At 46.4% G+C, this 24,125-nt stretch overlaps 1 protein-coding gene across 2 annotated transcripts; it reads left to right on the forward strand.

Moving 5' to 3' along the window:
* Positions 1–999: 999 nt before the first annotated feature.
* Positions 1,000–23,652, forward strand: LRRC18 (leucine rich repeat containing 18). Of its 2 annotated transcripts, none has more exons than XM_072129389.1 (2): positions 1,000–1,099; positions 22,804–23,652. In XM_072129389.1, the coding sequence occupies exon 2, from the start codon at positions 22,808–22,810 to the stop codon at positions 23,597–23,599; it is 792 nt and encodes a 263-aa protein (XP_071985490.1). In that variant the 5' UTR covers positions 1,000–1,099; positions 22,804–22,807; the 3' UTR covers positions 23,600–23,652. The 2 variants fall into 2 exon arrangements, with proteins under 2 accessions (XP_071985490.1, XP_071985489.1); XM_072129388.1 differs by lacking the exon at positions 1,000–1,099 and adding an exon at positions 19,686–19,894.
* Positions 23,653–24,125: the final 473 nt, after the last annotated feature.

Below are 24,125 nucleotides of genomic sequence, written 5' to 3' on the forward strand. Positions count from 1 at the left end.
CGGAGCGCAGCAACAACCATGACAACCAGGTGTGGACAGTGGTTGTCCGCACCTGGCAGTGGTTGGGAGGATGGGGCGCGTGCCAGCAGTGAGGGCTCTGCGTGCCCTCTCTGGCACGCGTGCCATAGGTTCGCCACTGCTGCCCTATCAGGTCTGTTGGTAAGGATAAGGTCCAGCAGTGCCCCCCTCTTGTTGGCTCCAGGACTAGTTGCGACAGGTAATTGTCTTTCGTTGTTGACAAAAACCTGCCAACTTTTAAGGACCTGCAGGTTTCTACCCCCAGTCAATATCTGGGTAATTGAAGTCCCCCATGGTAATGGATTGTAATGGATGAGGAAGAAAATGGCAGCGCCAAAGCATGACAAACCGGTCCCTGTCCCCAATGGGGCTCCCAATCTAAACAACCTAACAGTATGTTTTGAATGAATATGCAAATACAAACGGTCCCCAGGTTACGTACAGGAGAGGTTCTGTAGGCTTGTTCTTAAGTTGAATTTGTATGTAAGTTGGAACTGTATAGTTTATAATTGTAAACCCCAGCCAGAACTTTTTTGGTCTCTGTGACAATTGGTATTTAAAAACATATGGATTGTCATAAGAACCAGGACTAATAATAAAGCTTCATTACAGACGCCTGTGATAACTGTTACAGCTGATTATTGTAGCCTAGGACTAAAGTACAGGAAATTACCAACATCCAGAGATCCGTCTGTAACTAGGGGTCGTATGTAAGTCGCCTGTTCTTAAGTAGGGGACCGCCTGTACCTTGTTACAGAGACATTTTGGTGGAAATTCAGACCACGGTGGCATAAAACAAGAATCTAGACTCTTTATCAAGAATTCAGCAATTAAAAATATTTTGTCCAGGACAATAACATTAAACATCAGGAAGAAGGAGAAGGAGAAGGAGAAGGAGCGTCACAGCGTTGTCCCTGCTGAGGGATCTGGAGCGTTTCTATTCACACTTGTGTGTTACCTTTATTGCTGCAGCTTCCTAACAACCATGTTTATAGCAACCGAGAAGCAGAAACAGCAAAGAAGAGTCCAAGGAAACCTCAAGAAAACCCCCGGAGCAGAGAGATCCCTATCCTCCCGCCAGGTATGTATAAAGGTTACATTCAGATTTATCTCCAATGACCTGGAGTTTACATGACGTATAAACAAATGTAAAAAGTGCATTTATAGGTGGGGAATTAGTTCTAGAAATAACTACAAATGAAAATCTGATCCTTACAGACGATTTTTAATGGGCTCATTTCTGAGAATTAACAACTTTCAGAGACACGGAATGAATAATGCAATAAATCTGCGTGAACATAGCCTCAGGGTAGGGAGTGACAGACAAAAGAATCTGATGTATCCAGAAGCTCCGGGAAACATCAGGTTAATATTGGATTTTATGTGGGTAACCTATAGGTAGAATTTATGAAAAATTGAAATACAATTGTATGAAATAGTGCAAATGACTCAATGGGGGACACGTGTCATTATTTCAGCTAGCCTAATTGTCTAATTTTAGCGACTTTTGCCATTTTTGCGCCATTTTTGTGACTTTTTTCGTTTTTCAAGTACGCCTTGGCTGCACCTTTGTGCCTTATGTATCATGGTTTCCCAGATGATCTGTGCGACTTTTCACTTAGGTTTCACTTTTTAGCGGCATTTTTGCAACTTTTTTGGCGCAATTCTGCACCAGGTCCAGGGCGGGTGCAAAGGAAGGTATTTTTTTTTTTCATGGACCCTGTTTTAAGATGGAAATTGGAATTATTTCACACGCTTTAAATGTTAAAAATTTTGCACAATTTTGTCAAAATTCTGAAAATTTAGCAATTACATTTTTTTTAATTTATTGGTTACTTTGAACGGTGAGGTCACATGTCGCAGTTTAATTGCATTTTTAATGCATTTTGAAACTAATTACAACAGCTGAGGAGGTGATTTGCCTTATTTCATCACTGTTAACATTTGCATTTACAAAATTCAGAAATAAAAGCCACAATAATGCATGTGTTAACATCGGGTGGTTTACTAAGTGTTTTGTAAATTCAAATGTTAACAGTAATGAAATAAGGCAAATCACCTCCTCAGCCGTTGTAATAGGTTTCAAAATGCATTAAAAATGCAACATGTAAAATCGAAAATTAACAGTAGTGTCCACTCCTGTATATAACCCCTCACATGGCTTGTATCCTCTCCTGTATATAACCCCTCACATGGCTTGTGTCCTCTCCTGTATATAACCCCTCACATGGCTTGTGTCCTCTCCTGTATATAACCCCTCACATGGCTTGTGTCCTCTCCTGTATATAACCCCTCACATGGCTTGTATCCTCTCCTGTATATAACCCCCTCACATGGCTTGTGTCCTCTCCTGTATATAACCCCTCACATGGCTTGTGTCCTCTCCTGTATATAACCCCTCACATGGCTTGTATCCTCTCCTGTATATAACCCCCTCACATGGTTTGTCTCCTCTCCTGTATATAACCCCCTCACATGGCTTGTATCCTCTCCTGTATATAATCCCCTCACATGGCTTGTGTCCTCTCCTGTATATAACCCCCTCACATGGCTTGTGTCCTCTCCTGTATATAACCCCTCACATGGCTTGTATCCTCTCCTGTATATAACCCCCTCACATGGTTTGTCTCCTCTCCTGTATATAACCCCCTCACATGGCTTGTATCCTCTCCTGTATATAATCCCCTCACATGGCTTGTGTCCTCTCCTGTATATAACCCCTCACATGGCTTGTATCCCCTCCTGTATATAACCCCTCACATGGTTTGTCTCCTCTCCTGTATATAACCCCCTCACATGGCTTGTGTCCTCTCCTGTATATAACCCCTCACATGGCTTGTGTCCTCTCCTGTATATAACCCCTCACATATCTTGTATGCTCTCCTGTATATAACCTCTCACATGGCTTGTATCCTCTCCTGTATATAACCCCCTCACATGGCTTGTGTCCTCTCCTGTATATAACCCCTCACATGGCTTGTGTCCTCTTCTGTATATAACCCCTCACATGGCTTGTATCCTCTCCTGTATATAACCCCCTCACATGGCTTGTATCCTCTCCTGTATATAACCCCTCACATGGCTTGTATCCTCTCCTGTATATAACCCCTCACATGGCTTGTGTCCTCTCCTGTATATAACCCCTCACATGGCTTGTATCCTCTCCTGTATATAACCCCTCACATGGCTGGTATCCTCTTCTGTATATAACCCCTCACATGGCTTGTGTCCTCTCCTGTATATAACCCCTCACATGGCTTGTATCCTCTCCTGTATATAACCCCTCACATGACTTCTATCCTCTCCTGTATATAACCCCTCACATGGCTTGTGTCCTCTCCTGTATATAACCCCTCACATGGCTTGTATCCTCTCCTGTATATAACCCCTCACATGGCTTGTATCCTCTCCTGTATATAACCCCCTCACATGGCTTGTATCCTCTCCTGTATATAACCCCTCACATGACTTCTATCCTCTCCTGTATATAACCCCTCACATGGCTTGTGTCCTCTCCTGTATATAACCCCTCACATGGCTTGTATCCTCTCCTGTATATAACCCCTCACATGGCTTGTATCCTCTCCTGTATATAACCCCCTCACATGGCTTGTATCTTCTCCTGTATATAACCCCTCACATGGCTTGTATCCTCTCCTGTATATAACCCCCTCACATGGCTTGTATCCTCTCCTGTATATAACCCCTCACATGGCTTGTATCCTCTCCTGTATATAACCCCTCACATGGCTTGTATCCTCTCCTGTATATAACCCCTCACATGGCTTGTATCCTCTCCTGCATATAACCCCTCACATGGCTTGTATCCTCTCCTGTATATAACCCCCTTACTTGGCTTGTATCCTCTCCTGTATATAACCCCCCACATGGCTTGTGTCCTCTCCTGTATATAACCCCTCACATGGCTTGTGTCCTCTCCTGTATATAACCCCTCACATGGCTTGTGTCCTCTCCTGTATATAACCCCCTCACATGGCTTGTGTCCTCTCCTTAAATAACCCCCTTACTTGGCTAGAATCATCTCCTGTATATAACCCCCTCACATGGCTTGTATCCTCTCCTGTATATAACCCCTCACATGGTTTGTCTCCTCTCCTGCATATAACCCCTCACATGGCTTGTATCCTCTCCTGTATATAACCCCTCACATGGCTTGTGTCCTCTCCTGTATATAACCCCCTCACGTGGCTTGTATCCTCTCCCGTATATAACCCCCTCATATGGCTTGTATCTTCTCCTGTATATAACCCTTCACTTTGCTTGTGTCCTCTCCGGTATATAACCCCTCACATGGCTTGTATCCTCTCCTGTATATAACCCCTCACATGGCTTGTATCCTCTCCTGTATATAACCCCCTCACATGGCTTGTATCCTCTCCTGTATATAACCCCTCACATGGCTTGTGTCCTCTCCTGTATATAACCCCCTCACATGGCTTGTGTCCTCTCCTGTATATAAGCCCTCACATGGCTTGTATCCTCTCCTGTGTATAACCCCCTCACATGGCTTGTGTGCTCTCCTGTATATAACCCCCTCACGTGGCTTGTATCCTCTCCCGTATATAACACCCTCATATGGCTTGTATCTTCTCCTGTATATAACCCTTCACTTTGCTTGTGTCCTCTCCGGTATATAACCCCTCACATGGCTTGTATCCTCTCCTGTATATAACCCCTCACATATCTTGTATGCTCTCCTGTACATAACCTCTCACATGGCTTGTATCCTCTCCTGTATATAACCCCCTCACATGGCTTGTGTCCTCTCCTGTATATAACCCCTCACATGGCTTGTGTCCTCTTCTGTATATAACCCCTCACATGGCTTGTATCCTCTCCTGTATATAACCCCCTCACATGGCTTGTATCCTCTCCTGTATATAACCCCTCACATGGCTTGTATCCTCTCCTGTATATAACTCCTCACATGGCTTGTGTCCTCTCCTGTATATAACCCCTCACATGGCTTGTATCCTCTCCTGTATATAACCCCTCACATGGCTTGTATCCTCTTCTGTATATAACCCCTCACATGGCTTGTGTCCTCTCCTGTATATAACCCCTCACATGGCTTGTATCCTCTCCTGTATATAACCCCTCACATGACTTCTATCCTCTCCTGTATATAACCCCTCACATGGCTTGTGTCCTCTCCTGTATATAACCCCTCACATGGCTTGTATCCTCTCCTGTATATAACCCCTCACATGGCTTGTATCCTCTCCTGTATATAACCCCCTCACATGGCTTGTATCCTCTCCTGTATATAACCCCTCACATGGCTTGTATCCTCTCCTGTATATAACCCCTCACATGGCTTGTATCCTCTCCTGTATATAACCCCTCACATGGCTTGTATCCTCTCCTGTATATAACCCCCTCACATGGCTTGTATCCTCTCCTGTATATATCCCCCTCACATGGCTTGTGTCCTCTCCTGTATATAACCCCCTCACATGGCTTGTGTCCTCTCCTGTATATAACCCCTCACATGACTTCTATCCTCTCCTTTATATAACCCCTCACATGGCTTGTGTCCTCTCCTGTATATAACCCCTCACATGGCTTGTATCCTCTCCTGTATATAACCCCTCACATGGCTTGTATCCTCTCCTGTATATAACCCCCTCACATGGCTTGTATCCTCTCCTGTATATAACCCCTCACATGGCTTGTATCCTCTCCTGTATATAACCCCTCACATGGCTTGTATCCTCTCCTGTATATAACCCCTCACATGGCTTGTATCCTCTCCTGCATATAACCCCTCACATGGCTTGTATCCTCTCCTGTATATAACCCCCTTACTTGGCTTGTATCCTCTCCTGTATATAACCCCCCACATGGCTTGTGTCCTCTCCTGTATATAACCCCTCACATGGCTTGTGTCCTCTCCTGTATATAACCCCTCACATGGCTTGTGTCCTCTCCTGTATATAACCCCCTCACATGGCTTGTGTCCTCTCCTTAAATAACCCCCTTACTTGGCTAGAATCATCTCCTGTATATAACCCCCTCACATGGCTTGTATCCTCTCCTGTATATAACCCCTCACATGGTTTGTCTCCTCTCCTGCATATAACCCCTCACATGGCTTGTATCCTCTCCTGTATATAACCCCTCACATGGCTTGTGTCCTCTCCTGTATATAACCCCCTCACGTGGCTTGTATCCTCTCCCGTATATAACCCCCTCATATGGCTTGTATCTTCTCCTGTATATAACCCTTCACTTTTCTTGTGTCCTCTCCGGTATATAACCCCTCACATGGCTTGTATCCTCTCCTGTATATAACCCCTCACATGGCTTGTATCCTCTCCTGTATATAACCCCCTCACATGGCTTGTATCCTCTCCTGTATATAACCCCTCACATGGCTTGTATCCTCTCCTGTATATAACCCCCTCACATGGCTTGTGTCCTCTCCTGTATATAAGCCCTCACATGGCTTGTATCCTCTCCTGTGTATAACCCCCTCACATGGCTTGTGTGCTCTCCTGTATATAACCCCCTCACGTGGCTTGTATCCTCTCCCGTAAATAACCCCCTCATATGGCTTGTATCTTCTCCTGTATATAACCCTTCACTTTGCTTGTGTCCTCTCCGGTATATAACCCCTCACATGGCTTGTATCCTCTCCTGTATATAACCCCTCACATGGCTTGTATCCTCTCCTGTATATAACCCCCTCACATGGCTTGTGTCCTCTCCTGTATATAAGCCCTCACATGGCTTGTATCCTCTCCTGTGTATAACCCCCTCACATGGCTTGTGTGCTCTCCTGTATATAACCCCTCACATGGCTTGTATCCTCTCCTATATATATAACCCCCTCACATGGCTTGTATCCTCTCCTGTATATAACCCCTCATATGGCTTGTATCCTCTCCTGCATATAACCCCTCACATGGCTTGTATCCTCTCCTGTATATAACCCCTCACATGGCTTGTGTCCTCTCCTGTATATAACCCCTCACATGGCTTTTATCCTCTCCTGTATATAACCCCCTCACATGGCTTGTATACACTCCTGTATATAGCCCTCACATGGCTTGTATCCTCTCCTGTATATAACCCCTCACATGGCTTGTATCCTCTCCTGTATATAACCCCTCACACGGCTTGTATCCTCTCCTGTATATAACCCCTCACATGGCTTGTATCCTCTCCTGTATATAACCCCTCACATGACTTCTATCCTCTCCTGTATATAACCCCTCACTTGGCTTGTATCCTCTCCTGTATATAACTCCTCACATGGCTTGTGTCCTCTCCTTTATATAACCCCTCACATGGCTTGTATCCTCTCCTGTATATAACCCCCTTACTTGGCTTGTATCCTCTCCTGTATATAACCCCCCACATGGCTTGTGGCCTCTCCTGTATATAACCCCCTCACATGGCTTGTATCCTCTCCTGTATATAACCCCTCACATGACTTCTAGCCTCTCCTGTATATAACCCCCCACATGGCTTTTGTCCTCTCCTTATTTAACCCCTCACATGGCTTGTGTCATCTCCTGTATATAACCCCTCACATGGCTTGTATCATCTCCTGTATATAACCCCCTCATATGGCTTGTATCCTCTCCTGTATTTAACCCCCTCACATGGCTTGTATCCTCTCCCGTATATAACCCCCTCATATGGCTTGTATCTTCTCCTGTATATAACCCCTCACATGACTTCTATCCTCTCCTGTATATAACCCCCCACATGGCTTGTGTCCTCTCCTTATATAACCCCCTTACTTGGCTAGAATTATCTCCTGTATATAACCCTCTCATGTGGCTTGCTTCCTCTCCTGTATATAACCCCTCACATGGTTTGTCTCCTCTCCTGCATATAACCCCTCACATGGCTTGTGTCCTCTCCTGTATATAACCCCTCACATGGCTTGTGTCCTCTCCTGTATATAACCCCTCACATGGCTTGTACCCTCTCCCGTATATAACCCCCTCATATGGCTTGTATCTTCTCCTGTATATAACCCCCCACATGGCTTGTATCATCTCCTGTATATAACCCCCTCATATGGCTTGTATCCTCTCCTGTATATAACCCCCTCACATGGCTTGTATCCTCTCCTGTATATAATCCCCTCACATGGCTTGTATCCTCTCCAGTATATAACCCACTCACATGGCTTGTGTCCTCTCCCGTATATAACCCCCTCATATGGCTTGTATCTTCTCCTGTATATAACCCCTCACTTTGCTTGTGTCCTCTCCGGTATATAACCCCTCACATGGCTTGTATCCTCTCCTGTATATAACCCCCTCATATGGCTTGTATCCTCTCCTGTATTTAACCCCTCACATGGCTTGTATCTAGAGATGAGCGAACATACTCGTCCGAGCTTGATGCTCGTTCGAGCATTAGCGTACTCGTAACTGCTCGTTGCTCGGACGAATACTTCGCCCGCTCGAGAAAATGGCAGCTCCCGCCGTTTTGCTTTTTGACGGCCAGAAACAGAGCCAATCACAAGCCAGGAGACTCTGCACTCCACCCAGCATGACGTGGTACCCTTACACGTCGATAGCAGTGGTTGGCTGGCCAGATCAGGTGACCCTGGGATAGACTAGCCGCTGCCCGCGCTGCTCGGATCATTCTCTGTCTGGATGCCGCTAGGGAGAGAGCTGCTGCTGGTCAGGGAAAGCGTTAGGGTGTTCTATTAGCTTACTGTTAGGCAGGAGTGATTCTACAACAGCCCTTCTTAGGGCTACAATAACGTTATCCTTTTTTTTTTATTTGCTTGTTGCTGGGCTTGCTGGCACTAGTAGTGCAGCTAGTACCATATTGTGAGGAATTAGCAGGGGGACTTGCTATCGTTGTGTTTAGCTCTTAGTGACACACATATCCACCTCAAACACCAAAGTGGGAAAATTTATTAGGGGTTTGATTTCAATTAGGCACAGTCTGCCATTTCCTTTTTTATTTTACGTTTATTTTTTTCATAACTCAGTGTCATCTCATCTGGCATAGTAGTGTGCTTTAATACTTGGCTAGAAAATAGCCATAGGAGAATCCAAACGGCTTACTTACGCCTACAGTAGCGTTATATATATTTGATTTCTGGTTGATCTGCTGGTGGCTGTAGTTGTTGCAGTGCATCTACTAGCAAATTGTGAGCAATTTGGAGTGAGACTTGCGACCGCTGTGTTTTGCGCTTAGTGACGCACATATCCATCGCAAAGACCGAAGTGGGAAAATTTATTAGGGCCCGGGGTTGGATTTCAATTAGGCACAGTCTGCCATTTCCTTTTTTATTTTACGTTTATTTTTTTCATAACTCAGCGTCATCTCATCTGGCATAGTAGTGTGCTTTCATACTTGGCTAGAAAATAGCCATAGGAGAATCCAAACGGCTTACTTACGCCTACAGTAGCGTTATATATATTTGATTTCTGGTTGATCTGCTGGTGGCTGTACTTGCTGCAGTGCATCTACTAGCCAATTGTGAGCAATTTGGAGTGAGACTTGCGACCACTGTGTTTTGCGCTTAGTGACGCACATATCCATCGCAAAGACCGAAGTGGGAAAATTTATTAGGGCCCGGGGTTGGATTTCAATTAGGCACAGTCTGCCATTTCCTTTTTTATTTTACGTTTATTTTTTTCATAACTCAGCGTCATCTCATCTGGCATAGCAGTGTGCTTTCATACTTGGCTAGAAAATAGCCATAGCAATAGGATAGCATCGTTTGGTTTTAAAAACTAAAAAACACACAAAAAAAAAAAAAACACAAAAAAAAGGTAAAAAAAAAATTAAAGTTATAACTCTCATTTTCAAAATGTTTAACCCGAGGGCTAGGGGTAGAGGACGAGGGCGGGGACGTGGGTGTCCAACTACTGCAGGGGTCAGAGGCCGTGGTCCTGGGCGGGGTGAGACACCACCTGCTGATGAGGGAGCAGGGGAACGCCGCAGAGCTACACTCCCTAGGTTCATGTCTGAAGTTACTGGGACTCGTGGTAGAGCACTGTTGAGGCCAGAACAGTGCGAACAGGTGATGTCGTGGATTGCCGACAATGCTTCGAGCAATTTGTCCACCAGTCAGTCTTCCACGCAGTCCACCCATGTCACCAAAATCGGCACTCCTCCAGCTCCTGCACCTCAGCCTCCTCCCCCCCAGTCTGCCCCCTCCCAGCAAAATTTGCCATTTGAACCGGCATACTCTGAGGAACTGTTTTCTGGACCCTTCCCACAGTCACAAACCACTTGTCCGGTTGCTGATGAGCAATTTTCCGATGCCCAGGTTTTCCACCAGTCGCAGTCTGTGGGTGATGATGACCTTGTTGACGTAGTGGAAGAAGTGTGTAAAGAGGTGTCCGACGATGAGGAGACACGGTTGTCAGACAGTGGGGAAGTTGTTGTCAGGGCAGGAAGTCCGAGGGGGGAGCAGACTGATGGATCAGAGGATGATGAGGTGACAGACCCAAGCTGGGTTGAGAGGCCGGGTGAACACAGTGCTTCTGAGACGGAGGAGAGTCCTCGACCAGAACAGGTTGGAAGAGGCAGTGGTGGGGCCAGACGGAGAGGCAGGGCCAGAGCTGGTGCATCAGCGCCAAATGTGTCAACTAGTGAAGCTCCCGTGGCGAGGGCTCCTGCGGCGAGGGCTAGATTTTCAGAAGTCTGGAGGTTCTTTAAGGAAACACCGGATGACCGACGGACTGTGGTGTGCCACATTTGCCAAACCAGGATCAGCAGGGGTTCCACCACTACTAGCTTAACTACCACCAGTATGCGCAGGCATATGAATGCTAAACACCCCACTCAGTGGCAACAAGCGCGTTCACCGCCGGCCGTGCACACCACTGCTCCTTCCTCTGTGTCAGCTGATAGTCAGCCCCCTGCCCAGGACCCTGCCACAAAAACCCCATCGTCGCCTCCACGATCCTCCACAGCATCCACCAGCGTTCAGCTCTCCATACCCCAGACGCTGGAGCGGAAACGCAAATATAGTGCAACCCACCCGCACGCCCAAGCCCTTAATGTGCACATCTCCAGATTGCTAAGCCTGGAGATGCTGCCCTATAGGCTAGTAGAGACCGAGGCCTTTCGCAGCCTCATGGCGGCGGCCGCCCCTCGGTATTCGGTCCCCAGCCGCCACTACTTTTCCCGATGTGCCGTCCCAGCCCTGCACCAGCACGTGTCAGACAACATAATCCGTGCCCTGACCAACGCCGTTTCTGACAAGGTCCACCTGACCACGGACACGTGGACGAGTGCTGCTGGGCAGGGCCACTATATATCGCTGACGGCACATTGGGTTAACTTGGTGGAGGCTGGGACCGAGTCTGACCCTGCGGCTGGTCATATACTGCCGACGCCGAGGATTGCGGGGCCTACCTCGGTCCAGGTGTTTCAGGCCTACTATGCCTCCTCCTCCTCCCACCCCTCCTCCACCTCCTCCTCCGAACGACCATCCGTGGGCATGGCGCCATCAGTCGGTAGCTCTAGGCACAGCAGCAGTGCCGTCGCTAAGCGACAGCAGGCGGTGCTCAAACTGCTGAGCCTAGGCGATAAAAGGCACACCGCCCAAGAACTATTACAGGGCATCACGGCGCAGACTGATCTGTGGCTGGCACCGCTGAACCTGAAGCCAGGCATGGTTGTGTGTGACAACGGCCGTAACCTGGTGGCGGCTCTGCAACTCGGCAGACTGACACATATGCCATGCCTGGCCCATGTGTTAAATCTGATAGTTCAGCGTTTCCTCAAGACATACCCCAATCTGTCTGATTTGCTCACGAAGGTGCGCCGCATCTGTGCGCATTTCAGGAAGTCCAGCACAGATGCTGCCACTCTCAGGGCAGCGCAGCGCCGCCTCCAACTGCCCGCTCACCGACTGTTGTGCGACGTGCCCACGAGGTGGAATTCAACACTGACCATGTTATCCAGAGTTTACCAGCAGCGCCGAGCGATTGTAGACTGCCAGATGTCAACTTCCACCAGAACTGGTAGTCAGGTCAGTCAGCTTCCTCAAGTCTACAATGAGGAGTGGACGTGGATGTCTGATATCTGTCAGGTGCTGAGTAACTTTGAGGAGTCAACACAGATGGTCAGTGGCGATGCCGCCATCATCAGCCTCACCATCCCGCTGCTTGGCCTGTTGAAAAACTCTCTGGTCAGCATGAAGTCGGAAGCTTTGCGCTCCTCACAAGAGACGGGGGAAGAAGATTCCCTTGTTGATAGCCAAAGCACCCTTAGGTCTGTTTCTCAGCGCATATCGGAGGAGGTGGAGGAGGATGAGGAGGAAGAGGAGGAGAATGTTGGCGAGACACAAGAGGGGACCATTGTTGAGTCCTTCACTGTTGAGCGTGTATGGGCAGAAGAAGAGGAGTTGGAGGAGTTGGAGGAGGAGGAAATGGACAGTCAGGCCAGTGAGGGGAGTGAATTCTTACGCGTTGGTACTCTGGCGCATATGGCAGATTTCATGCTAGGCTGCCTATCCCGTGACCCTCGCGTTCAAAGAATTTATTCCAGCACCGATTACTGGGTGTTCACTCTCCTGGACCCACGGTACAAGCAAAATCTTTCCACTCTCATCCCTGGAGAGGAAAGGAGTGTGAGAATGCATGAATACCAGCAGGCCCTGGTGCACAAGCTGAAACAGTATTTCCCTTCTGACAGCGCTAGCGGCAGAGTGCGTAGTTCTGCGGGACAAGTAGCGAGGGAGAGTAGGCGAGCAGGCAGCTTGTCCAGCACTGGCAAGGGTACGCTTTACAAGGCTTTTGCCAGCTTTATGTCACCCCAGCAAGACACTGTCACCTGTCCCCAGTCTCGGCAGAGTAGGGCTGATCTTTACAGAAAGATGGTGAGGGAGTACGTAGCTGACCATACCATCGTCCTAAATGATCACACAGCTCCCTACAACTACTGGGTTTCAAAGCTGGACATGTGGCACGAACTGGCGCTGTACGCCTTGGAGGTTCTTGCCTGCCCTGCCGCTAGCGTCTTGTCCGAGCGGGTTTTCAGTGCAGCTGGTGGCATCATCACCGATAAGCGTACACGCCTGTCGACTGACAGCGCTGACAGGCTGACGCTTATCAAGATGAATAAAGCCTGGATTTCTCCTAATTTCCAATCTCCACCAGGTGAAGGAAGCTCAACCTGAATAATTTATCCACTCCTCCTCCTCCTCATTTTCCTCCTTCTCCTCCTCTTTGTACAGTAAAGCAGAGGAAACTGGCTATTTTTTTTACAGGGCCCACTGGCTCTTGCTATAGTACTTTATGCATTTAATTTTTATGGAGGGCCACCGACCCGGTCCTCTGTTTTAAACAATTTTTGGGAGTGCCACATACAGGCACTCAATCTATTAAATTTTTCTGGAGGGCCACCTACCTGCTCCTCTGGTTTGAAAACTTTTTTGGACTGCCACATACAGGCACTCAATCTATTCCATTTTTATGGAGGGCCACCTACCTGCTCCTCTGGTTTGAAAACTTTTTGGACTGCCACATACAGGCACTCAATCTATTCCATTTTTCTGGAGGGCCACCTACCTGCTCCTCTGGTTTGAAAACTTTTTTGGACTGCCACATACAGGCACTCAATCTATTCCATTTTTATGGAGGGCCACCTACCTGCTTCTCTGGTTTGAAAACTTTTTTGGACTGCCACATACAGGCACTCAATCTATTCCATTTTTCTGGAGGGCCACCTACCTGCTCCTCTGGTTTGAAAACTTTTTTGGACTGCCACATACAGGCACTCAATCTATTCCATTTTTATGGAGGGCCACCTACCTGCTCCTCTGGTTTGAAAACTTTTTTGGACTGCCACATACAGGCACTCAATCTATTCCATTTTTATGGAGGGCCACCTACCTGCTCCTCTGGTTTGAAAACTTTTTTGGACTGCCACATACAGGCACTTAATCTATTCCATTTTTATGGAGGGCCACCTACCTGCTCCTCTGGTTTGAAAACTTTTTTGGACTGCCACATACAGGCACTCAATCTATTCCATTTTTATGGAGGACCACCTACCTGCTCCTCTGGTTTGAAAACTTTTTTGGACTGCCACATACAGGCACTCAATCTATTCCATTTTTATGGAGGGCCACCTACCTGCTCCTCTGGTTTGAAAACTTTTTTGGACTGCCACATACAGGCACTTAATCTATTCCATTTTTCTGGAGGGCCACCTACCTGCTCCTCTGGTTTGAAAACTTTTTTGGACTGCCACATACAGGCACTCAATCTATTCCATTTTTCTGGAGGGCCACCTACCTGCTCCTCTGGTTTGAAAACTTTTTTGGACTGCCACATACAGGCACTATCCAAATTGAATTGTCTCCATAGCAGCCTCCACACGTTGTCTCCATTGCTACCTCCAAAAGTCGTCCATATAGCTGCCTCCATACATCGTCCCTTTATCAAACGAGGTGTGTCAGGCCGAAATTTGGGTTGTTTTCATGGATTCCACATCGAAGTTGTTAACTTTGTTGCCACCCTGCTGTGTTATCCACAAAATACACTGGCAAACTTTTACCATTTACGGATATTATTTCAGCGCTTCTTGCGCATCTGTTTACATTCCCCTCACCCGCCATATCCTAAACTTATAAGAACGCTACTACACTTGATCTTATACAAAAGGTTCTTAGAAGTGATGTTTGGGGAGTAGCCTAGAGACAGGGGCTTGGATTGGCGAAAGCTCGCCTGGCAGCGGAGCGCCAGCTCCATGCCAAGATCCAACTAACATAGTTTTAACTGCAGCACCTTTAATCTACTACTAGTTCACTGCCTCCATACATGGCCGCCTTATCAAACGTGCTGTGTCAGGCAGAATTTTGGGTTGTTTTCATGGCTTCCACAACAAACTTGTTAACTTTGTCGCCACCCTGCTGTGTAATCCTCAAAATATACTGGCAAACTTTTACCATTTACGGATATTATTTCAGCGCTTCTTGCGCATCTGTTTACATTCCCCTCACCCGCCATATTCCAAACTTATAAGAACGCTACTACACTTAACTTGGTGGAGGCTGGGACCGAGTCTGACCCTGGGGCTGGTCATATACTGCCGACGCAGAGGATTGCGGGGCCTACCTCGGTCCAGGTGTTTCAGGCCTACTATGCCTCCTCCTCCTCCCACCCCTCCTCCACCTCCTCCTCCTCCTCCGAATTACCATCCGTGGGCATGGCGCCATCAGTCGGTAGCTCTAGGCACAGCAGCAGTGCCGTCGCTAAGCGACAGCAGGCGGTGCTCAAACTGCTGAGCCTAGGTGATAAAAGGCACACCGCCCAAGAGCTATTACAGGGCATTCCGCATCAAACTTGTTAACTTTGTCGCCACCCTGCTGTGTAAGCCACAAAATATACTGGAAAACTTTTTTCATTTACGGATATTATTTCAGCGCTTCTTGCGCATCTGTTTACATTCCCCTCACCCGCCATATCCTAAACTTATAAGAACGCTACTACACTTGATCTTATACAAAAGGTTCTTAGAAGTGCTGTTTGGGGAGTAGCCTAGAGACAGGGGCTTGGATTGGCAGAAGCTCGCCTGGCAGCGGAGCGCCAGCTCCATGCCAAGATCCAACTAACATAGTTTTAACTGCAGCACCTTTAATCTACTACTAGTTCACTGCCTCCATACATGGTCCCCTTATCAAACGAGCTGTGTCAGGCAGAATTTTGGATTGTTTTCATGGCTTCCATGTTAACTTTGTCGCCACCCTGCTGTGTAATCCACAAAATATACTGGCAAACTTTTATCATGTACCGATATTATTTGAGCGCTTCTTGCTCACCTCCTTTGGTTCCTCTCTGCCACCCATTGGTTTGAAGCCTGAGTCCATTTAGGGTATGTTGCCATGCCACTCTCTAGCCTGCCGCTGCTGCCGCTGCCTCTGCATGCCGTCCCCTATAGTGTCAGGGTCAATTATTGGATGTTTTAGATGCTATCTAGCCTCATTCGGTCACTCTGTCATGGCCATGCTGTTGCCCATAATTTTGGCATAATGGTGCGATTAAGCAGCCTCAGAGGCATCCATGCATGCTGCCCCTGCTGTTTCCTGTCCATTTCCGTGGTGTTTCCATCCTTTTCTGAGGTTCCCAGGTGTTTGGCCAAGCTTCCCTGTGCAGAGCCTTGGTCCCCTTGAAAAATGCTCGAGTCTCCCATTGACTTCAATGGGGCTCGTTACTCGAAACGAGCACTCGAGCATCGGGAAAAGTTTGTCTCGAATAACGAGTACCCGAGCATTTTAGTGCTCGCTCATCTCTACTTGTATCCTCTCCTGTATATAACCCCTCACATGGCTTGTGTCCTCTCCTGTATATAACCCCTCACATGGCTTGTATCCTCTCCTGTATATAACCCCTCACATGGCTTGTATCCTCTCCTGTATATAACCCCTCACATGGCTTGTATCCTCTCTTGTATATAACCCTCACATGTCTTGTATCCTCTCCTGTATATAACCCCCTCATATGGCTTGTGTCCTCTCCTGTATATAACCCCTCACATGGCTTGTGTCCTCTCCGGTATATAACCCCTCACGTGGCTTGTGTCCACTCCTGTATATAACCTCCTCACGTGGCTTGTATCCTCTCCTGTATATAACCCCTCACATGGCTTGTATCCTCTCTTGTATATAACCCTCACATGTCTTGTATCCTCTCCTGTATATAACCCCCTCATATGGCTTGTGTCCTCTCCTGTATATAACCCCTCACATGGCTTGTATCCTCTCCTGTATATAACCTCCTCACATGGCTTGTATCCTCTCCTGTATATAACCCCCTCACATGGCTTGTATCCTCTCCTGTATATAACCCCTCACGTGGCTTGTGTCTACTCCTGTATATAACCTCCTCACGTGGCTTGTGTCCATGTGAATTTGAGACATTTGCAACAAAAAGTCTCAAAAAGAAGCCAAAATTTACGCCTGTCAGGATAGGAAAAACTGAACAAGTAAAAAGACCTGATCTACATACGGTGCAAAAAAGACCCGCCAAATGTCTTTAAAATTCACCACAGAAAGACAAAACTATCAGGGGCGTAACTTAAGGGGTTGCAGAGGTTGTGGTCCCACCCGGGCCCAAGAGGTTTAGGGGGCCCATCATTTGTCACTTTCCCATATGAGAAGACTATTACTATAAACCAGTGGTGGCGAACCTATGGCACGGGTGCTGGAGGTGGCACTCAGAGCCATCTCTGTGGGCACCCAGGCATCACCTCAGTACAGTGTTTTCCAGACACTTCCTGTAGGAAGAGGAAATAGGTGGAGACAGGGCTGGATTATCATTGGAGCTTCTGCCTATGATTCTTCTTTCTCAAAAGGACCCTGGAGGAAAGCTACATTGATTATCTGAATATCCCCTCCTTCATTTAATGGTATTGGGGTCCTCAATAGGCCAATACAATTGCTAGCTGTGGAAGAGCAGGGAGCAATAAGTTGCTGAATAAATTGCCCTGTTTTGTGATAAATAAGTGGGTTTCCGGCTGTAGTTTGCGCACTCGGCCTCTAAAAGGTTCGCCATCACTGCTTTAAACCATACATTATAGGGGGCCCGGCACAGACTTTGCACTGGGGGCCCATCAGCTTCTAGTTACGTGTGTATGTCCCCTTTTATAGTGGTTTAGGCAGATTCTATAACGGGGCTTTAATGTCACACGTTGGAATATTTGTTTTTCTGTTTTTTGTGTGTATGTGTGTTCTGGACCAATAGGTGACTGGCATGGTTTTATTTGTGAGTCATTTTTGGTGGCTTTTTAAAATCATACATTTTTATGTTTGTCATTCTTAAAGAGAAGTGTTACGTACACGCATACATGAAAAGCGAGGGAAAACTCCACAAGAAAAACCCTTTTCATCCATTATTTATCTATTGACAGTAAAAAGATAGAAACCATCCAAAAACCCAAAAGGATGTAAAATGTCAAAAGGCAGATGTATCTAACTTTTTACACACCATTACGTCCATATGCCAACAATTGTGCTCAATACTCCAGAATGTTACCACCGCTTTCTGACCTAAACCAAACCAACTAAGAGCTGCAGCTGGACAGCCTGATACTACACCAGGAAATCTGGCCTCACAGCACAAAAGTAGCTATTCTTACATATAGGGGCACATTTACTTACCCGTTCCATTGCGATCCCTGAGGTGCGTTGTCCGACGAGGATTCGGAGTCCGTGTAAAATGCGCTGTGCGGGGAGTCACTAAGATCCTGCACCCGATATCCTGCATGTGTCACTTCCCTGCTCAGGTCCCCGGAGTTCTCCTTCTTCTTCCTGGTGCATGTAAGTGCATTGTCCGTGTATAATGCGCTGTGCGGGAAGTCACTAAGATTGTGCGCCCGATATCCTGCATGTGTCACTTCCCTGCTCAGGTCCCCGGAGTTCACCTTCTTCTTCCTGGTGCATGTAAGTGCATTGTCCGTGTATAATGCGCTGTGCGGGGAGTCACTAAGATCGTGCGCCCGATATCCTGCATGTGTCACTTCCCCGCTCAGGTCCACCGGAGTTCACCTTCTTCTTCCTGGTGCATGTAAGTGCATTGTCCGTGTATAATGCGCTGTGCGGGGAGTCACTAAGATCCTGCGCCCGATATCCTGCATGTGTCACTTCCCCGCTCAGGTCCACCGGAGTTCACCTTCTTCTTCCTGGTGCATGTAAGTGCATTGTCCGTGTATAATGCGCTGTGCGGGGAGTCACTAAGATCGTGCACCCGATATCCTGCATGTGTCGCTTCCCCGCTCAGGTCCCCGGAGTTCACCTTCTTCTTCCTGGTGCATGTAAGTGCATTGTCCGTGTATAATGGGCTGTGCGGGGAGTCACTAAGATCCTGCCCCCGATATCCTGCATGTGTCGCTTCCCCGCTCAGGTCCCCGGAGTTCACCTTCTTCTTCCTGGTGCATGTAAGTGCATTGTCCGTGTATAATGCGCTGTGCGGGGAGTCACTAAGATCCTGCGTCCGATATCCTGCATGTGTCACTTCCCCGCTCAGGTCCCCGGAGTTCACCTTCTTCTTCCTGGTGCATGTAAGTGCATTGTCCGTGTATAATGCGCTGTGCGGGGAGTCACTAAGATCCTGCGTCCGATATCCTGCATGTGTCACTTCCCCGCTTAGGTCCCCGGAGTTCACCTTCTTCTTCCTGGTGCATGTAAGTGCATTGTCCGTGTATAATGCTCTGTGCGGGGAGTCACTAAGATCCTGCGCCCGATATCTTGCATGTGTCGCGTCCCCGCTCAGGTCCCCGGAGTTCACCTTTTTCTTCCTGCTGTATGTAAGTGCATTGTCAGTGTATAATGCGCTGTGCCGGGAGTCACTAAGATCCTGCACCCGATATCCTGCATGTGTCGCTTCCCCGCTCAGGTCCCCAGAGTTCACCTTCTTCTTCCTGGTGCATGTAAGTGCATTGTCCGTGTATAATGCGCTGTGCGGGGAGTCACTAAGATCACCGCAAATCGGAAATAGTTGGGAAACCCAACGGAAATGTGCTGTCCCTTAGTAAATTAGCCCCATAGTCTCTCAATGGACACCTAAAAGACAGTCATTCGCTTGTGTCAGGCAGACACATCCCAGAACATTTTGGAATATTTTATGATGAATATAGAGTGATGGCAGCATTACAAGTGCCAGGCATTTCCTGGTTACTAAGTTGTCACGGTGACTGGAAAGTCACAACTGGTTGCCGGGATGTTCTACCAGCTCCAACATCTCCAGGCTTTGACAAGATCACCACCAGAAGGTTAAGTCCACTCGGGTTTTGTCTCCCATTGGCTGTAGACATTTTATTTTATTTAGTTTTTTCTTCAGAAGGCACAAACTTCTTCATTGTCCAGTCCCAACAACAGTTTCCTGAGCTGCATCACAATGGGCAAGGCCGGACGAAGGTTGGTAGAGACCCCTGGGTACACAATCTGGTGGGGTCCCCCCATAATGTTAATTATTTTTTTCTGCAGGTCTGTGTGCAGCTAGTCCACCCATCGGATGCAAAAATGGGCCATAGACATGAGTTTATAATGTGGAAATATAAAGTATACCAGATATAGGGACGGACTGATCAGGGCTTGTATGCCTTGAAACCAATGCTCAAGCACTGATATTGGACCAATTCCTGGAGCATTGCACCCATTTCTATTACATGGAGGTAGCGCGCCCGGAAATGGAGTTGGCCCAAGTAGGATGTTTCTGTGCTCTCGCTACATCTACCATATGATAAATCTCCCCCATAAAGTCTACCTTAAAGACGGCCTTCAATCCAAGGTCAGTCATCAGTCTATGGTGTAAAGGGAACCTGTCACCATATTTTCACGAATACAGCTAATGACAGGTTCCCACAAAGTTCTATTAAGTAACTAACACCCTTCATTAAGCTAAAAATTGATTCCTTTAAATCCCTATAATGGAACTTTATCTTGTATTGTCTGGCATCAGATGGGGGGTGTCCTGCTCTGTTGGCCCCTCCCATCTACACCGCCCTATGTCCCATGCCTTTTCTCAGCATGTCATGTGACCAGGGTGATGTCATCTACGGTCCTTTACCCCATGTATATATCTGATCACATGGTAGTATCATGGCATACACACAGCATGCCTCCATGGATTTCAACTTCTCCCCATTCGCCATAGAGGCTGCTGTGATTTCCTGTGATCAGATACATATATTTGACGATTTTTTTATAAAAATGTTTGTTTTGCAATTTGGCAAAAAAGTGTTGATTTGGGTGCTATTTTCTATTACCGGGTTCAATGCTGGGAATAACCATTTTTATATTTTATTTATTTTTATATCAGTTCTAAGGAAATTTTTTTTTAATTATTATTTTTATTTTTTTACAATTTTTTTTGTACGTCCCCATGAACGGCCGTGTGAATGAGCCCTAAATGTTACGCACAAATGATGCTTGTACTATAATAACTGCACTGTGCGTTCTGCACAATGCATTTCAAATGCAGCATGTGGCCTCCGACTGCTTGCACATTGTGCACTTGAACTACATTGAGGGAGGCAATTCCAGCACAATTAGGCGGAGCTTCCTCTGATCACATCTGCGTTTACACTGAAACGTTTGCAATTGGAAAAATGCACCAAGCGTTTTGCATTGTGCACATGCGTTTGCCCCACTGTGCATGAAGTGTGCTGCTATATGTAATTCAGCATGTAAATGTAACTACCGGGAACCTAAATGCCCACTAATCGCAACCAGAGCGTCAGCCACTGCCGGTCCTAGCTGTGGTTTGTGTAAGGCTTCCTCCGGCAGAGACTGCAGAAAGAGCGCGTTCAGGTTGTGACATCAAAGCTTCCTCTCTGTATATATACATAGACTGAGGATGATGGGAGGCACAGCACTGGACCGGAGTGCCGGACACGGTAAGGTACATCTGCTTTCTTGTTTTTACAGCCTCCCCACTCTACCGGTAAAAAAAATATAAAAGTCTGGACACCCCTTTAATCATGACGTCTATGGTCTTCACGTATAGGGTGGAAGCCAACACTTCAGCCAGAACCCACCCATGGAGTAGTGTGTGGAGTGTGTGCCCCAATTCCTCAGTGGGGGTGGGGCAGCGGTTGGGTACCTAGCGACAAATATGGCCCTGGTACTGTGTAAGAAGCAGTATGGAAAGACGCAGAAAGCTACATCTTTCCATCGTGCTACTTCCAGCTAAACAACACATCCGCTCAGTGCGGGAAATTTATCAGAAGTGTCTGAGATGAGCAGTTCTAGTTTCTTATGGCAACCAATCAGTGCTCAGCTTTAATTTTATAAAAACTTAAAAGAAATAAAGATGCTGCACCTTCCTAAACTAAGAGCTGCATAAACAACGGTCCTGGATGGATCCAACAAACATCCAATATGCAAAGATTTCTTAATATGACCGGAGCTCACAGTCCAATATATAAAGGATTTCCAGGGTTTCGCCTCTCAGCTTCTTGCCCCTGGGTCGGGCAATGACCGTCGTCCTTGTGGATTGATTGACTGATATGCGCGTTTTTATCTTGTTTTATGTGAGTAGAACTAGGAATAAAAAGTTTTTATACTGTTTGAAACTGTCTACACTATGTCCGTGTATATCTTCTTTATAGTAAGCTGAATTGCGGAGGATATTTGTGGAGAGAAAAAAATTGCATCAGTTTTCGTGTCTGGATGGTGGCTTATTCCTAAAGAAGTCCTTGGTTGGAAACATTTGAACAATATAAATTGGAATGGAAGACTGAGAAATTAACTGTGAGCTTCGGTCATATTAAGAAATTTTATAAAGTGCGGGAAAGTTAAAGCTAAGCTCTGATTGGTTTCCATAGGCAACTAGCACAGTTCTGCTTCAATTTACCCCCAATGGGTAAATTGAAGTCAATGACCTCCACAGAGTATATCCCATAAGGACAGTGAAATCACTGGGGAAACACTAACTTTCTTACTCCCTTTTCCTTGTCTCGTGCTTGTTCTCTATATACACTTTATCAGGGGCATAACTTGAGGGGGTGCAATGGTTGCGATCGCGCCCGGGCCCAAGAGGTTTAGGGGGCCCTTATGGTGTCACTTTCCCATATGAGTAGACTATTACTATAAACCATACGTTATAGTCGGGGGGCCTGGCACAGACTTTGCACTGGGGCCCATCAGCTTCTAGTTACCCCACTGCTCTTTATCTTGTCATGGCCCCCAAACTGGGATACAGTATTTGTTTTTAAAACAACTGGCACCAAATTGATCAAAAATGAGGTCTGTTATACAGCATTTGGTTCTTGGTAAGACTTATATTCTATATTTCTGATAAAAGTGTAACTTTTGTGTTTTAGGAAAATGGCAAAAGGCAAAGGAAAGATTAAGGGTAAGAAAATAACATTAAAAACAGCCAAGAATTCCATCCGTATCACATTCGATGGAAAGCGAAGACTGGATCTTTCGAAAATGGGAATTGCTGCCATACCCAAATGCTTGTTAAAACTCTGTGATATAGAAGAGTTGGACCTTAGCCGAAATTTTATACGCAAGATTCCTGAGTGGATTCAGAAATTTCAGAATCTCCGATGGCTTGATCTCCACAGCAATCAGATCGAAAAAGTTCCGGAGTCCATTGGCCAACTACAAAACCTCCTGTATCTAAATGTTTGCAACAACAAATTGACAGCGAACGGCGTCCCTATGGAACTGAGCCAACTCAAGAACTTGCGTCAACTTAACCTAGGACTAAACAGCATCGACATGTTGCCCACTACATTAGGTAGTCTCAAAGAGCTGAAGGAAGTCTGTCTCTTTGATAATCAACTTACGTCTGTGCCCCCCAGCATACTCAAGCTGCCGAAACTGAAGAAGATTAACACCAAAAGGAACCCAATCCAGAAGACCGAAGAAAACACCGAAGAGGAACAGGAAGCCATCCAGAGAGTGAAATGTCTTCATCTCGTGAACGAGAAAGATCTGTGTAGCCCTTGTCGGGCAAAGTGCCAGATGGAAAAGACCAAACTGAAGAAGCTGAAAAATCTTCTCAATTCTGCAATGAAAAATCCTTTCTCCAACAATCTTGTCGCTCCAAATTCTACGGCCAAGGAAACAATGGTGAATGGAGGGGAATGGGACCAAAAGATTGATTAACAACAAGTGCTAAATACATCATCAAAATAAATTAGAGCAGCAAAGAAATGAAATTAACGATTAACTTATTTTTTTTATGCATAGCAGATTTTTGGTTCGCTTGAAGCCGTCTGGATCCGGCCCTTTTCCATTTTTACATCACTGTTTTTTTTTTTTTTACGTTTCAGAGCTGTTTGTGTTTTGAGGGCTTGTTTTTTGTGGAACAAATTGTACTTTTTATCGGCTCCATTTAAAATTCCCTGCAATGAAATTGAAATTTAAAAAAATAAAGAGAACATTTCTAATTCAGTAAAATTGGCAAAAATGCGGTTGAGCCTTTTCCTCTTTTTCTGTGGGTCAGTGCGATCATGGACACACCAAATCTATATAGTTTTTGTAATTTTTTTTTAAAATTCTCTGGTTATTCAGACACCATGACTCTTTTATACTTCGATGAAAGGAGCTGGGAAAGTTGTATTTTTTAAATCTCTTTTTATGCAAATTTTTATTGGTGATCAAATTCCATAAAGTGGCAACTCAGACATCT

The sequence above is a fragment of the Engystomops pustulosus genome, chromosome 11 (assembly GCF_040894005.1).
Source record: "Engystomops pustulosus chromosome 11, aEngPut4.maternal, whole genome shotgun sequence".
NCBI classification, from domain to species: Eukaryota; Metazoa; Chordata; class Amphibia; order Anura; family Leptodactylidae; genus Engystomops; species Engystomops pustulosus.

Bases quoted from the DNA above. Each gene is read 5' to 3' on its own strand.
- LRRC18 (XM_072129388.1), top strand. From the start codon at position 19,875: ATGGGCAAGGCCGGACGAAG. The intron at 19,895-22,803 runs GTTGGTAGAGAC...TTTGTGTTTTAG, and splicing joins ATGGGCAAGGCCGGACGAAG to GAAAATGGCAAAAGGCAAAG.